Raw genomic sequence first — 17,107 nt, 5'->3', positions numbered from 1 at the left:
AGAGTTATTGAGTTCTTTCACTGGGAAGATAGCCTACATTGGAACCCTTTGTGGTTACAGCTCATTTTTCCTTTACCTACACATACACTGAATAGTCTGCCATTTTCTTTACACGTTCTCTTTCCTCATACACCTGATAACACTTAAGATAAGCAAAAGATTCTTCTTCACTCCAGGGGTTAGTTACTGCACTGTAGTTATTCAATGGCTACTTTCCACTTATTAAGGGTAAAAGAGACTCATTAGCTATGGTAAGCAGTTCTTTTAGGAGGAAACTAATATCAAACCATTGTTCTCTAGTCTGGGTTGTGCCTTAGTGTCTTTACCTTGGTCTTCCAGTATCTTGTGTTAGAGTTCTCTTGCTGGATGATACACTCATGCAAACTTTTCTATCTATTTACTTTCCTCGCTTGGCTATTTTTCCTGTTGGAGCCCTTGGGCTTATAGCATCCTGCTTTTCCAACTAGGGTTGTAGCCTGGCTAGTACTGATAATGAAATAAGGACCCCTAGCTAGATATTTACAAAATTTTGATTCTGCTAATCTATGAGACCACCTTTTTTTGCCCTGTAAACCCTCTAACATTATGACTTGTCTTTTTTGCATACTGGTATCCTCTTCAGACTTAGGGAAATTTATTGATAATAAGAACTTGTGTTGTAAGAGGGACTGTTTGTGAGATCAGTTCCCTCTCTACTTCCTTGGAACTTCAGAGTAAATTGAGATTATAGCCAATTTAGATCCAGGTACGGTGAGATGTTATTCTAATTTTGCTAAATGTCATTTATTAGATCTTTTGCATGTTGGGAGGGGGTTGTGGTCATTGGGACTTTGTTGCTAGAGCACAATTTTAACCAAGTGTACAAGATGCGGTGTATTAAAATTCCCCATCCTCCTGGAACCATCATCCTTGTGTATATTTCATCTATTCCCCGAGATATAGTTTTTTGTCCACAACTTTATGTATAAAAAGTACAAACTTTATATTTAATTATAAAGGTGTTCAAGTACTTTGGAGAATTGTTTTATGAATAATTCCCTCCATAGGTGTTCATTTAAACCCTTGCTTAAGATTTGGACACCCAGCTTCCTATTGACATGCCACCTAAATTTCTATCTGGTTTCTATATGATTTACGGGTTTCTGGTAAATTTTTTATAAAGCCTTTTTTGCAAGCAAACCCATCAATCATATGAAGAACCTAGTACTTGTCTTCAATTCTCTTACTCTCAATATGTTATGTTAACCCTTTTACCCCCAGGCTATTTGGAAATTTCCAACCCTTAACCCCCAGGGGTTAATTTTTATCGAGCACATTTTGCTGTATATTTTTTGAAATTGCTGTAACAGCCTTAATTTTCGTCATAGAGAGGTCAGGTTGGTCTCATTCTCTTGGAAAATGCCAGAAGTTTCTCAAAAAATTATAAAAAATATACAAACAAAAATTTAAATACTGTTTTTTTGCAAGAACGTACCGGTACGTCCATGGGGGTAAAGGGATGACTTTTGTGAAACGTACCAGTACGTCCTTTTGGGGGTAAAAGGGTTAATGTTTGTAAAGCTGTGATGGGAGTTACTACCTACCGATAGATCAAAAGAGTGCATTTATGAACAATTGCTTTTAGCTTTTTTTCTTCCTTTGTACAAAATCTAAATATATATGTGTCGAGGACATTTAGACAGCATATGAGGTCTCTATGTGATGGTATGGTTTTTTTGGAAAAAAATATACTATCTACTAGAAACTTTGTACTGTATTCTAAAATGTTTCCTAAACCAGACTTTTACTGTACTTGATAATGTGACATCCTAGTTTTAGTTTTCAGCCTTCTCATTATATCAGAAGTGCAGTAATTTTTCTTTGTTATAGATAATTACGCATCAAATCAGCAGTAGTGGTGCAGTACGGAACATCCTCTCTAGTCCTCAGAAAATAGTTATTAAGAGCAATGTTCCTCAACCTGGACAGGTAGGCCATAGAAGTACAGTACATTTAAAAGATTATTATTAGTATCGGTATTTAATCACGCCAGTTACATTTTGGCATCTTAGCTATCCGTTCTATGATTACTAATGACGTATATCTTTTCATGGTTTGGGGAAAGAAATCCTGGATAGATTTATAGGACTTGTATGTAATTTGTAGTGGTACATTTACAAACATCGTCTCTGATCTGCAGAAAATAGTAATTATTATTACTAGCTAAGCTACAACCTTAGCTTGAAAAGCAGGATGCTACAAGGCCAAGGGCTCCAACAGGAAAAATTGTCTAGTGTTAAAAGGAATTGATAAACTATATGAGAAATAATGAATAAAGAAAATATTTCGTATGATCAGTAATAATGTTAAAATAGATCTGTCATATATAAGGTATGAGATTACAAACAGTGAACAACTGTTGCATGGCATATCATTAATTACAAAATAATTTTTCCATTGCAATGCCTGATATTGTTACCCAGTTGGTAGAGTATAGGGGTAGGCAGCAGGAATAGAAAAAAAATATTAACAAATAGACTGCCTCTCCTGACAGCTTCCAGTACAAATTTTGATAGAAGTAATAAATTCAGTTACTACATTTCGAAACGTTGTGTATCTGGACCAACTAGGGTAGGACCTTTACCAGATGTACTGATTGTCTGCATGTGCCAAAAACTGCTTGCTTATGCAACCAAATTTCATTGATTTCATGGACGTCAAGTATTGCTAAAATTGAGTAATTATTGACTAAATGTTACCAGATTCATGAAAGATAGTAGAATTTTATCCTTCATATAACTCATAACAACAGTAAACTTATCATAGAGGGAATTCCTGCTATTCTTTTATAGGCTAACTAATAATTTTGTGCTTGGTGATTGAATTATAACTCCTTGTTTCCCTCTAAATTCTCCTGCTATTTGTTTATAGCCTTTGTACTAATTCTATGTTTGCTGATTAAACTATGACTTTCTTTGTTACCCTATGGTTTATTCCGTAGTATTCAGTAACCTCTGCCAGTGATACCTAGCCATTCTATAAGAAGGACTTTTTTCTTTTGAGATTGTAGCCTGGCTATATAATGCCTCCTCTTGGTCCTTCGGTCTTTTGGTCTTTCGTTTATATTTTAGATCTTCCTCACACACACCTCTACTGAGAAGATGAATTTCTGCATGTCATGGTACCATGTGTTTTTTTGGGAGAGATTCTAAGTAGGAACCAGGTGGAGAAATTTTTATGTACACCCAATGTGATACCACCCTGGTAGAAGCCTCTGAGTGAGTGTCTTGCATCTTTGATATCAAGAAGCTTCTAAACTTGTTAACGAAGCCTATGTTGGTGAGCCTTAACTGGATAATTATTCTAATGCCAAGACATGTGAATTTTTTCTGTATCTGAATCAGTATACATTGTTATTTAACAATGTTCTTTTTAGGATGCAAAGCCCAGACATGCATCAAGAGTGCAATCATGTTATTGTGGCTCCAAATGTTTTCCTTACCAGACTAAAGATTTTGCAGGCTTTTATGGCCCAAGGGTGTTTAGCTCAAGCTTATCACAAAAGCTATTGGCAAATACACGGACACTCAGAATATTTTGCTGGGACAGGGCCCTTGTTAGCTCTGTTGGCTTACGAGATATGTTCTCTCTTGGACACTGCAAAGACTCATTAAATTATCCTTTTCTTGGTCAAAGCCTCCATCTTTCAAGATATCTCACTGTGTACCAGACAAGGTTTTGTGACGTTCACCAAGAGGTTTTCATGTTCATGATTCTATCAGTCTTTCTGGAGGAAGGGGTATAGGCCAGAAGAGGAGCAAGTCGACATATCAGGATCTTGGTGTTTATGCTTGTTTTTCCGTGGCTCTTTATTCATAACATTCTTGGGAGGGCTGAATCGTCAGGGTCATTCTCGAAAACACAATTGGTTCTGCTTAGCTGAGAAACCAGGGAGCCTCCCTCTTTGAATCATCATGTTAGGTAACTTCAAAAATTATCCTGCGAGCAAAGTAGCAGAGAATTTCCATCATGCCTAGTTAAACAAAGCTGTCTTACTAAGTATTCTTAAAGAAATAAGATTAGGTGATTGATAGAAATTATTATTATTTATTTTACTTTTCAAAGAACAGAGTTTAATAAGTAATCTTATTTAGAGTAAATGATAATAGTTTAATCAATTAATCTTATTTAGAGCAAATGATGAAAAAATATCTTTAGTGAAACGATTATGTAACCTGGGTATGGTGTTAAAGTTCTAACTACACTATACTTGAAGTTGGAAAAAGTCTTTATTTAATAATATATTTCTCTTGACAAATCTTTTATATAGAGAGGTAATTAAGAAATTATACATAATGTTTTAGAAGTTATTACATTTGAATTTAAAATTTGTTAAAAAATATTTCATGAATTTATACAGGACAGATTTTTCCATTCTAGAGCAAATTCTTTAGGCGGGCCCAGTGAGATCATATTGGTTTTATTTTTTTTATTGGTATTAGTAAAGTTTAGATGGAAAACATGTTACATGAAAAAACAAGCACAGTTTAAAACAATGATATGGTTTTGAGTACAGTGTAGTAAATCAGATGCGCAAGTGGCCCATGGTGTAAGTGAATAGCCTGTGATATTGTTACACAATTAATACGTAAAGGTAATAACTCGTAGGTTGTCTGGTAAAGAGTTAGGAAAGTCATTTCAGTGATTTATTAAAAATTTTTTTTTTTTTTTTTTTTTTTTTTTTTTTTTTTTTTATGTCGGCTACCCCCCAAAATTGGAGGAAGTGCCTTGGTATATGTATGTATGTATGTTAAATAGTAGTTACACTGTATATGGTTTTAGAGAAATCACATTTTAACTATGTATTTTTATCATTTTGAATTTTTAAACCATTGGAATTTATTTTTCAGGGAATGGTCAGTACTGTGCGTGCAGGGCAGATTGTGACTTCTGGAGGGCAGCAAGTGATAAAAATACCTGCTAATCAAGTTCATCAAATTACAGGCCAAACACAGAATGTGCAGGTCCTATCAAATAAGGTAATTCACGTGTTTTAATTATTTTGATTACTAGATGCTTAATTTGTCTTTTAAAAGGCTGTGAATATGATTTCTATTATGTTGAGTGATTAAACAGACTATCAAAATCATTACATCTATTGATTTTATTTTATCTCTTAAGAACAAACTGTTTTTGGCAGATAGATGAGAACCAAGAATTTTATGACTGGCTAAACTATTTTGAATAACTAGTTGAATGATGGTATTAGTTGACAAAGATGGGTAGATAGTACTGTAATTAAGGGATTTTGACGAAGGAAAAATCTATTTCTGGGCGAGGAACCTGTGTCGCCCAGTGAAATGGTCCTTATAGCACCATTTCTAAGGCATAAATATTGGTAAATATACCAGAGAAAAAAGATGCATGGAATGCTAGGAATAAACCCAGCTGTTATTCACTTAGCAAAATGAAAGAAAAATATATTGCTAATGTGTTTGATAGTCTTTACGCTGGATTTCGCGAACATATAAAATTTGTGCGAATATTTAGTAGATATGCTCTCCAGAAAATCTTGTGAATATAAGATTTTGCGAATGTTGATTCGTGAATAGCTGGCGGGTAACAGTACATTTGTTCTGTTCCATAGAATGACCAAGTTACCTGTAATATAAAGAAAATGCATAAAATAGGAGAGTACCCAATTTTGAAATCTTTGTTGTTCCGTAACCGAAATACAAACCACGCTATTTACATTGGGTTTACCTTTTAGCGCAGCTGAAATGACGAGCCAATAGTTTTAACGAGGGTTAATTACCCCCGCGCTAGTTAGCGGGGGGTAGGTGAAGGGTAGCTTGCTACCCCTCCCCTCCCCACACACTGGTGACTTGCTTCACTTCACTTTTGGCTCGGCGGTGATCAGACGTGTCTGCTCATCGTCCTCGTGACAGCCTTTAATTTTTCTGCTTTCTCTTTTTACAGCATGTGTGTTGGTTGGAAGTTGACCTTCATTATTTTTATTTTACAATGCGTACATGCCCTGGAGTTGCCGGTCGTCTTTGTGGGACCTTTATGTCGAACGTAGCTACGGACCCGCACACCCTTTGCCCTCAGTGTCGGGGCCGACGGTGTGACCAGGAGAACATGTGCCGTGAGTGCAGGGAGTGGTCTGCCTCCCAGTGGGAGAGGTTTGGCCGCCGGCGTAAGAAGAAGTCCAGGAGAGACCGTTCTCCTTCGGGGTTAGCCTTGAATGAGGAAGGTTCTCGGGACTTTTCTTCCGCCGCCCAAACCTCCTCCGAAGCTTCCCCTCGTCCGTCTCCTAAGGAGAGTCGGCCGAGTGGTAGCGCAGGCCCTAGTTCTGTTTCCCGACCTTGGGTGGGGGGAGAGGGCGTCGCCTCCCATAGCGAGGCGGTTCCCCCTCCTCCTCCGGGGGAGGTTATTGATAATGCCTTAACCAATGATGATCTTTTGCAGATTTGGTCTTCCCTGGGGCTTAGGGGCTTGCCCTCCAGGGTCGCCTTTATTGACCTTGTCTCGTTGGGGGCCGCTGTTAAGCAGTCGCCGGCGGTAGCAGAGGTAGACCCTCTGTCTATTGTCGACGTCGTGGTGACAGAGGCCTCCGACGTGGCTGGGCAATCCTCCGCAGGTGCTGTTGCGGATGATGGTGCTGACGGCTCTCCTCCCCCTTCCGTGCATCCTTCGAAGGGGGAAGTGAGTCCTTCGGTCTCTGCTGCTGCTCAGCTTCCTTCTGAGGGAAGTGCTTTGACGGAGACTCCCCTTCGGAGGACCGATGGTCCCGACGATCTTCCCCAAGGCCGCCTCCGCCGTAAGGCTCACCGTCCGCTACGTCGCAAGGGCCTTCCTTCCCCTTACAAGGGGGTTAAGAGGCGCCTTTTTGGATCTTCTTCCTCCGAGGGGGACTCTCCTCGTCAGCCTCAACCTACAGCTCCGCCTTCCTTGGACCTCTCTGCAGACCGTTCACCAACTCCTGCCAGATCTTCACCTTCTGGGGAACTCGTCACCCGACGGGCAACGGTCCCTTCGGGGCAAAGGGATCCTTCCCTTCCACGAGCAGTGCTAGCACACAGGCGCTCTCCTGATCGTCAGCGCGCTCCTGCTCGCCGGCGCTCACCTGCTCGTCGGCGCTCTCCTGATGTTCGCCTTCCTCGCCAGCGCTCTCCTGCTCGTCAGCTCTCTTCTGAGCGTCAGCGCTCATTTGAGGACCATCGCCCTGCGGTCTCTGACCATCCTACAGTTCCTGCTGAGCTCCCTGCTCACCATCAGTCTGATCCTGTGGCTACGCAACATCGTTCTGCGCGTGTGTCAAAAGCATATGTTCGCCAACGCGCCAGCGATCTTCCTGTTCCTGCTCGTGAACGCGCTGCGCCACCTGTCCTTTCACAGGACACGCGTCGACCTTCTGCTCGCCAGCGATCTCCTGCTCGCCAGCGATCACCTACGCGCCAGCGATCACCTGCTCGCCAGCGCGCACAGGCGGTTTAAGTATCGCCTATTCACCAGCGTTCTCCCACGCGTCAACGATCGCCTACGCGCCAGCGTTCACCTGCTGGTCAACGCGCACAGGCGATTTTAGTATCGCCTATTCAACAGCGTTCTATGCGTCAGCGATCACCTGTCACTCGGCGATCTCCGGACCGCCCGCGTGTGTTACAGCCGGCGCGCCAACGTTCTCCAACGCTTCTGAAGGAACATGGTTCGCCAGCTACTAGCTCGCCATCGCGCGATCGCTCACCTGCGCATGCTGCTCGCCAACGCGTAGCCATGCCACAACGCGCCATCGCCTACCTGCGCGTCAGCGCTCACCAGCTCATCACCGATCGCCTGTTGATCCACATTGCCAGCGGTCTTCCTCACCCACGCGGCAGCGCGTTTCCTCGCCGTCGCGCCAACGCTTGCGTTCGCCGCCTCGGACACACGTTCATTCACCTGCCCACCCTCGCGCCCACTCGCCTGCCCGCCCGCGCGATTGTTCGCCTGCGCAACCGCTCGCCCGCGCGACCATTCGCCCTCGCGTGACCATCGTTCGCGGCGAATTCCGCAGCCGGTGGTAGCAGCAGGAACGCGTGTTCCTAGACGACGCTCGGGATCGCCTCCACCCAAACACAGGTTGGTAGTGCAGGACGAGGAAAGGTTAGTACATCATTCTTCCCCACCTTCTTTTCAGGCAGGTACCGTGGTGTCCACTCCAAAGGATCGCCCGATCCCTTTCCCTTTAGCGAGGATTTTGGACTCTGTCCTTGGAGCAACAGACTTGGTTTGGTCGTCTGGCACGGGCGTTAGTGAGGGTTATGAAACCAGCACTCGCCGACCAGGGTAACAAACCAACGGCTGTCTCTCCTACGCTGAAGAGAAAGAGAGGAGTGGACTTCGTGGTGACTTCCCCCAGGGCGAAGTTGGTTCCCAAGAGGTCGGTCGCGAAGGCCCCTTCTCCTGCCCGAGTGCTTTCTCCTTCTCCCGTGGACGAGGCCTTTCCGTCCTCAGGTGAGTCCAGTGGGGCGGTAGTCTTCCCCTCGGCACCAAGGGGGGAGACTTCGCTTCATGCAGGAGAATCATCTCGTGAGGAAGGGGCCCCTCGAACCTCGTTGTTGGGATCCTGTATCCCTCTCAGGAGGGAATCCAAGGACTCGAAGACCATCCCTAAATCCTCCGCAAGGATTCGTCAGGAACCCACGACTACCCGGGGGAACGTCCACGTTTCACCCCAGGAAGAGATTCCTGGGGCAGGAGACTTAGCTGCCAGCCCTCAGGGAGGAGATCAGCAGGAATCCGAACATGCCTTCTGGCAGGTCCTAAGCCTGATAAGGCAACTTAACGGGCTTATGGATCCAGTCATCGCCCCCCGTGAAGGCAAAGACACGATTTTGCATGAAGTGTTTGACGTTCGGAAGGCCCCTAAGACCAGCGCAGCTCTGCCCTGGTCTCGGGGTCTGAAGAGTGCCAGAGCTAGGGCCAACGCTCAGCTCGCGCTTTTTGCCTCCTCCAGTCATTCCACTGCCGGGAACAAGCTCATCCCTCCTCCTCGTCTTCAGCAGAGGAGGTATTTCGAGATCCTGGGTGAGCACAACCTCGCTCTTCCTCTCCATCACTCTGTGGAGGAGCTGGCGAAGGGAGTTCCCCTTGAGAAGCTCTTTGCCCGGCAGGTGTCGTTCTCGGCGGCAGAGATCCTTAGCCACGAGAAGGTCGCTAAGTGTGCCATGCAGGCCACTTCGTGGCTGGACTTTTGGCTAGGATCTCTGGGCATCCTATTGCAATCGGAGGACTTGTCCAAGGAGACCAATAGGAAGGCCCTGGAGACCTTCTTGCTCTCAGGCACCCGCTCCATCGAGTTTTTAGCGCACCAGGTTACCACCCTGTGGGCCAACTCGGTGTTGAAGCGTCGCGATGCTGTGTCCGAGAGATTCCATCCGAAGGTCCCCGCCGTGGATGTGTGTAGGCTCCGACATGCTTCCTCTCTGGGGGAAAACCTGTTAGAGCCTCAAGACATGGAGCGAACGGCTGAGAGGTGGAGGAAATCCAGCACGGACTCCCTCCTCCATAGGGCCCTTACAACTCGGCCCTATAAGCCTCCAGCCCCGCCACAACAGCAGCAACAGCCTCGTAAGGCTCCAAAGCAGGCACCGGTAGTTAAGAAGGTGGTGTCTAAGCCCCAGCCCTTTCCAGCCAAGGTCAAGAAAGGCGGTAAGTCCTCCAGGGGAGGCAAGACTCCTAGGGGTGGCGGCCGCGGCCGCAAGCCCTAGGGGTGGCAGTCCCCCTGCGTGTCCACCTGTGGGGGGATGCCTTCAGCGTTGCGTCCGCAGGTGGCAGCAACACGGGGCGGATGCTTGGACGGTCTCAGTGATCGGCCAAGGCTATCGCGTCCCGTTCACAACATCTCAACCTCCCCTGACAGCGAATCCAGTGTCGTTGAGCTCCTATGCCACGGGATCGGCAAAGGGGCGGGCCCTTCGGGCCGAAGTCGAGACCATGCTCGAGAAGGGTGCTCTCCAGGGTGTCGTCGACGGCTCCCCAGGCTTCTTCAGTCGACTCTCTTGTAGAGAAGGGTACTGGAGGCTGGAGACCCGTCATCGATCTCTCAGCTCTGAACGGGTTTGTCAAGCAAACCCGGTTCAGCATGGAGACAGCAGACATGGTCAGACTTGCGGTGAGACCACAAGACTTCATGTGCACACTGGATCTAAAGGACGCGTACTTCCAGATCCCAATCCATCCGTCTTCCAGGAAGTACCTGAGATTTTGCCTAGACAACAAGATCTACCAGTTCAAGGTGCTGTGTTTCGGTCTCTCCACAGCTCCTCAGGTGTTCACCAGAGTGTTCACCCTGATTTCATCTTGGGCGCACAGGAACGGCATTCGTCTCCTTCGTTATCTGGACGATTGGCTGATCCTAGCAGACTCGGAGTCGACCCTTCTTTGGCACCGAGACAGGCTTCTTGATCTTTGCCAGGATCTGGGGATCGTGGTAAACCTCGAGAAGTCCTCTCTGCAGCCGTCCCAACGACTGGTTTATCTAGGCATGCTAATAGACACCAATCTCCACAAAGCCTTTCCATCAGACGACCGGATAGCAAGACTGAGGAGGGTGGCGGAACCCTTCCTCAGGCGAAAAGAACTCCCCGCCCAATCGTGGTTGCGTCTCTTAGGCCACCTATCCTCCCTGGCCCGTCTAGTTCCAAACAGCCGCCTCAGGATGAGATCCCTTCAATGGCGGCTCAAGTCCCGGTGGAATCAAGGATCCGATTCCCCGGACATTCTGATCCCAATGGGGTCTCTGGAACGGACGGACTTGCGGTGGTGGCTGGTCGACGAGAACCTGCGGAAGGGAGTGAGTCTTCTCGTCCTTCCCCCGGAATTGACTCTGTTTTCGGACGCGTCAAAAGAAGGGTGGGGGGCGCACGTTCTGAACCAGAGGGCCTCAGGCCTTTGGTCAGAATCAGAAAAGTGCCTACACATCAACCTTCTAGAATTGAAGGCTGTCTTTCTGGCTCTTCAGCAGTTCCAACGGTGCCTGGCGGGTCACTCCGTGGTGGTGATGAGCGACAACACCACGGTAGTGGCTTATATCAACAAGCAGGGAGGCACTTTTTTGCAGCAGCTATCCCATCTTGCAGTAGAGACTCTGAGGTGGACCGAAACCCACTCGATAACACTATCAGCTCGCTTCATTCCTGGCAAGAGGAATGTGCTCGCCGACAGTCTGAGCAGGGCCTCGCAGATAATGAGTACCGAGTGGTCTTTGGATCCTCAGATAGCTAACAAAGTCCTGACTTTGTGGGGTTCCCCGACTGTGGACTTGTTCGCGACAGCTTTGAACTTCAAGCTGCCCCTGTACTGCTCCCCAGTCCCGGACCCCAAGGCACTCTGGCAAGATACTTTCCAGCAACGGTGGGACAACATCGACGTGTACGCCTTCCCACCGTTCTGTCTGATGAGAAGGGTGCTCAACAGGACCAGACTATCGGTCAACTGTTCGATGACTCTGGTAGCTCCGCTATGGCATCACGCGGAATGGTTTCCGGACCTTCTGCAGCTCCTGAGGGAACTCCCGAGGGAGCTTCCTCCACGACACGAGCTTCTCAGACAACCCCACTCCGGCGTCCCTCACAGGGCCGTAGCCTCGCTTCGGCTTCACGCCTGGAGACTATCCAGCGTCTCCTCGCGGAGAGAGGCTTTTCGCAACAGGTTGCGGAGAGAATGTCTCGGCACCTGCGAAGGTCCTCTGAGGGAGTCTACCAAGCAAAGTGGAGAGTCTTTTGTGGTTGGTGTCGTGGAAGGGGTATCTCTCCTCTCGATGCCACTATTCCAGCAATAGCGGACTTTCTCGTTTATCTGCGGGAAGAAATGCGCCTTTCTGTCTCGGCAGTGAAAGGCTATCGCTCAGCCTTAAGCTTGGCCTTCAGATTGAAGGGCATGGATATTTCTTCAACGCTAGAACTCTCTTTACGCATACGTAGCTATGAGCTTACCTGCCCCCAGTCGGAAGTGAGGCCCCCTCCTTGGAACGTGGTTCGAGTCCTCAGGTCTCTTAAGAGACCTCCCTTCGAGCCATTGCGCCAGGCCTCCGATCGCCACCTGTCTTGGAAGACGGCTTTCCTACTTGCTTTGGCTTCGGCCAAGCAGGTTAGTGAACTTCATGGTCTCTCGTACGACATCGCCCATTCAAGGGGATGGGGGGAGGTAACGTTCAGGTTCGTCCCTGAGTTTGTTGCCAAGACTCAGAATCCCGGAGTGCCGGATCCTCGGTTCGACTCTTTCAGGATCGCGAGTCTCCGTTCTGTAACAAGCGACCCAGACCAGCTGCTACTATGTCCAGTGAGGTGTCTGAGGCACTACTTGAAGAGAACGGCTGCAGTCCGTCCTCAAGTGCGAGCTTTGTTTGTGAGCACAGGCAGGACTAAGAGGAGGGTCACCAGGAACACCATCTCAGCTTGGATTCGAAGGGTTATCCACCATGCCCTGAATCCTGACCCTCCTCCGTCACGTCGCCCTCGGGCCCACGATCTCAGGGTTATTGCTACATCCCTGGCCTTCAAGAGAAACTTCTCTGTGACGCAGGTACTTCAAGCTGGGGTCTGGAAGCGTCAAACGACCTTCACAGCCCACTACCTGCAAGACGTGACCCACAGGAGCCTCGATACGTTTTCTATCGGCCCTGTGGTGGCTGCACAACAGCTGGTCTAACCTCAGGCTCCTTTTTGGACAAGTAGCAGTAGGTTGAGGGCGTTGTTACCCGGTCTTAGTCTGCGTGAATGAAAGAGTATGTCTGACCCTTACTTCTTTCTTCATTCTCCCCTCTCTTGGGGAAGCAGCATCCTGGTCCTCGCATAGCTGACCTCGACCTCTGCAGGTAACCCATGCTTCTTTGTGCTCCTAGTATTAAGCTTAATACTGTTGCGTCTCCCATACCCTGACGAGGTGGTATTGGGAACGTCCTATCCCTGAATTCCTATCTGAAGGTCTCAAGGTCAACTTCATAGGACGAGTCACACTCTCCTCCACACACTGCTTATGTAGGCCACTCGTTCCTAGCGATGCTAGGAACTTGTGAGGTACAGGGGCTCCCTCTCTCTAGTGCTTCTCACTGAGGGATCGAGCCCCCAGGCAAGCCGAAGTCAGTAAGGCTGGGGACTTTCCACCCTTCCTAAGGGGTAAGTCACCCAATGTAAATAGCATGGTTTGTATTTCGTTTACGGAACAAATGACAAATTCAAAGATATAATTTGTATTTTTCCTAACCATACAAACCTTAGCTATTTACACATATGTGCCCGCCATCCCTGACCCCCAAGTCAAGTCCTACCTCTTAAGTGAAGTGAAGCAAGTCACCGGTGTGTGGGGAGGGGAGGGGTAGCAAGCTACCCTTCCCCTATCCCCCACTAACTAGCGCGGGGGTAATTAACCCTCGTTAAAACTATTGGCTCGTCATTTCAGCTGCGCTAAAAGGTAAACCCAATGTAAATAGCTAAGGTTTGTATGGTTAGGAAAAATACAAATTATCTTCGAATTTGTCATGTTAAGATTGGCTGAATAAGATATTTTAACCCTGCTATCTCCAATGGACGTACTGGTACGTTTCACAAAACTCATCCCTTAACCCCCATGGACGTACCGGTACGTTGTTGCAAAAAGCTGCTATTTGCATTTTTTTTTTTTTGCATATTTTTGATAACTTTATGAGAAACTTCAGGCATTTTCCAAAATAATGAGACCAACCTGACCTCTCTATGACGAAAATTAAGGCTGTTGGCGCAATCTAGAAAAAAAAAATATTGCAAAACTTGCTTGAAAAAGAAAAACGCCTGGGGGTTAAGGGTTGGAAAGTTCCAAATAGCATCGGGGGTAAAAGGGTTAAGGGGTTACATTATAGGAATTTAGATTTTTTTTATTTTTTATTTATTGTATTGTATTTCCAGATGAATTACGTAAGATTAGTCAATCCTGGGGTAGGGGGTGGAGGGGGTGGTGGCGGGGGAGGCACCACCCTGATAAAGCAGTCGCCCCAAGTTAACAAACCCATTGCCCCTGCGCCCACTCAGCCGATTAAAATAAAAGCAATGCCCATTGCACCCAATCAACAAGTAAGTTTAGAATGGAATGATTGGTATTGTAAGAGTAGATAATTGTCTTGAATAATTATTAGTAACATTTTGTAATGTAGATTGTTGGACTTTCTTACTTAACAGCCGTTTCGAGTCTATTGCTGGAAAAAGGCCTCAGGCATATCTATTGATGTCTGGGGTTTGACCAGTTTCCCTTACATGTTTTGCATTGCAGCTGATTTTAATCTAGCTATTCAAACTATATTTTTGTATTGTTTACACATTGCATGGTAACAAGAAATTGAAATATAAAAACTTAATTGTTTGACTTACAAGTGGCGGGGAATGTCACTACAATTAAAACTTAAGATTTGGAAAACATGAGGTTGTATAACTTATTATATATATTTCAGACCAACAAGCAGCGCGTTATTATTCCGGTATCAGGAACCATATCGGGTAATAATGTCAGTGGAGGAGTACCCATAAGGTCACAACCCGGAAGTCTTACCTTGCCTGCATCCGCATTACCGCCAGGTGTACTGTCCAATACTCAACCGGGGTCTGTTGTTATGATACCTGCCCATTATATGTCTCAGGTTAGTGGTAAAATCAGTTGTTTTAGTTTGTTTCATTATAACCCCATCAATTATATATTTCTGGTGCTTGAGTTTCATTTAAAAGAAAAAAGTTAAAGTTGCGGGTTTTAGGTCTCCACTGAGACGATTTACATCGTTCTCCTCGGGCGACCATAAGCCAGCAGGGACTATCACTAGTCCCCTCTAACCTCCCCCCCAGGCGCCACCCTGGGAGTACCCCCCGGTAGAAGGTCTCACGGTATTCGCGTCCCTGGCGGGGACCGAACTCGGGACCTCTGTAATAGAAATCCGCGACGCTACCAACCTTACTATCTGGAGTATTTATTATTATTACCTTCCCCATCGAAGTTTGAAGGAGGTTATGTTTTACCCCCTGTTTGTTTGTGAACAGCTTCCTGGCCATAATTTTAATCAGAGTAATGAAACTTGCAGGGATTAACTGTTATGTATGAAGTTGGAAATTATTAGATTTAGGAAGGTCAAGGTCAAAGGTTGAGGTCACGATCAAACAAAGAGTAGAGAAATAAGCTGCTGCGGCGGAAGTAAGTCTGCGCTCTACTGAGTGCCCCTCTAGTTATCCATGTGTTAATCTAACTCAAAACCAGTTAAAAAATCTTTGCAGATTGTGTATCAAAATACTTAACTACTTGTTTATGAATATATGTACCAATGAATGATCTCTATTTTCTTATCCAGATATACTTTCCCCAGCGTCCCTGAAGCAGAACCAGTAAAGATTGTTTTCTCTTGCTAATAATTTTTTGTTTTTGCAACGGGACGAGGGGGCTGGGAATCCTCTCTCCTGTATAAAATTCCTGCGAGACATCGACAAGGAGATGGAGCTGGGGGGAGAGTGACTGCTCCCCGCACTCTAGTTTTGGGTTGTTTGAATGTGCGTGGATGTAGTACGATAGAGAGTAAAAGATGTGAGATTGGAAGTATGTTTAGAAGTAGAAGGATGGATGTATTGGCCTTGTGTGAGACAAAGATGAAAGGAAAAGGTGAAGTGATGTTTGGTGAAATGTCTGGTAGAGTGTCTGGGATTGAAAGGGGAAGAGCGAGAGAGGGTGTGGCGTTATTGCTGAGTGAATGGATGACAGGTAAAGTAGTGGAATGGAAGGAGATATCATCTAGGTTAATGTGGGTAAGGGTTAGGTTGGGTAGGGAATGTTGGGCGTTTGTCAGTGCGTATGGGCCAGGTAGTGAGAAAAGTGAAGAAGAGCGGAATGAGTTCTGGAATGAATTAACTAGGTGTGTAGAAGGACTGGGTAGAAGGAATTATGTAGTTGTTATGGGTGACTTAAATGCTAGAGTGGGCGCTGGAGAGGTAGAAGGTGTCATTGGGAAGTATGGCGTACCAGGTGAAAATGAGAGTGGTGAGAGACTGGTAGACATGTGTGTTGAACAAGAGATGGTAATAAGTGCTAGCTTCTTTAAAAAGAAAGATAAAAATAAGTATACATGGGTAAGAGTGGCAAATGGAAGAGTAGTAGAAAGGGCATTAATGGATTATGTGTTGATAACTAAAAGAATGTTTGGAAGATTGAAAGACGTGCACGTGTTTAGGGGTATGGCTAACGGTATGTCTGATCATTTTTTGGTGGAAGGAAAATTAGTTGTAGCAAAAGAGTGGGGGAATAGAGTAGGTGGATGTAAAAGGGAGGTAGTGAGGATTGAAGAGCTAATAAAACCGGGGGTAAAAAGTAAATATCAGGAAAGGTTGAAAATGGCATATGACGAGGTGAGAGTAAGAGAAACTGGTAATTTAGAGGAGGAGTGGAAGTTAGTAAAAGAAAATTTTGTTGGGATTGCAAGTGATGTATGTGGCAAGAAGGTTGTTGGAGGCAGCATGAGGAAGGGCAGTGAATGGTGGAATGAAGGAGTGAAGGTAAAAGTGGAAGAGAAAAAGAGGGCTTTTGAAGAATGGCTGCAGAGTAATAGTATAGAGAAGTATGAAAAATAGAGAGAGAAAAATGTGGAAGTAAAGCGCAAGGTACGTGAGGCAAAGAGGGCAGCTGACCTGAGGTGGGGTCAGGGATTGGGTCAGTCATATGAAGAGAATAAGAAGAAGTTTTGGAAAGAAGTGAAGAGAGTAAGGAAGGTTGGCGCAAGAATTGAAGAGACAGTGAAAGATGGAAATGGAAGGTTGTTAAAAGGAGAGGAGGCAAGGAAAAGGTGGGCGGAATATTTTTCAATATTTAACTTAGCCGGTGATTATATAAGCTGCAGCTCTGCTGCTCGACAGAAAACTCTACGGAAAAAATCCGCCAGCGATCGCTATGCAGGTAGGGGGTGTACTTCAACAGCGCCATCTGTCGTGCAGGTACTCAGTACTCATTGTAAACAAAGAACTCAATTTTCTCTCTGTCGTGCTACCGGCAAGACCTACTAATTCGCTGTTGCTAACTGGATTTGTTTTCACAACTATTTGGTGAAGTACACTATTCTAGTTTTAAGCTTTCGCTGTGCAGGCTT

The 17,107-nt window shown here is 45.9% G+C and overlaps 1 protein-coding gene across 5 annotated transcripts in view; it reads left to right on the top strand.

Moving 5' to 3' along the window:
* Positions 1–17,107, top strand: part of LOC137640282 (protein lin-54 homolog) — a 72,469-nt gene that overhangs the window by 21,065 nt on the left and 34,297 nt on the right. For 4 of the 5 annotated variants that reach the window (XM_068372885.1, XM_068372887.1, XM_068372884.1 and 1 more), the window contains 4 exons: positions 1,870–1,968; positions 4,890–5,018; positions 13,908–14,072; positions 14,447–14,632. In XM_068372885.1, coding sequence (XP_068228986.1) covers positions 1,870–1,968; positions 4,890–5,018; positions 13,908–14,072; positions 14,447–14,632 — 579 coding nt within the window. The remainder of the gene's footprint in view (positions 1–1,869; positions 1,969–4,889; positions 5,019–13,907; positions 14,073–14,446; positions 14,633–17,107) is intronic. The other variant, XM_068372888.1, reaches the window with a different exon arrangement.

The sequence above is a fragment of the Palaemon carinicauda genome, chromosome 4 (assembly GCF_036898095.1).
Source record: "Palaemon carinicauda isolate YSFRI2023 chromosome 4, ASM3689809v2, whole genome shotgun sequence".
Taxonomy (NCBI): Eukaryota; Metazoa; Arthropoda; class Malacostraca; order Decapoda; family Palaemonidae; genus Palaemon; species Palaemon carinicauda.
Note: the sequence above shows the minus strand (reverse complement) of the source record. Positions and strands in the feature narration are given on the sequence as shown.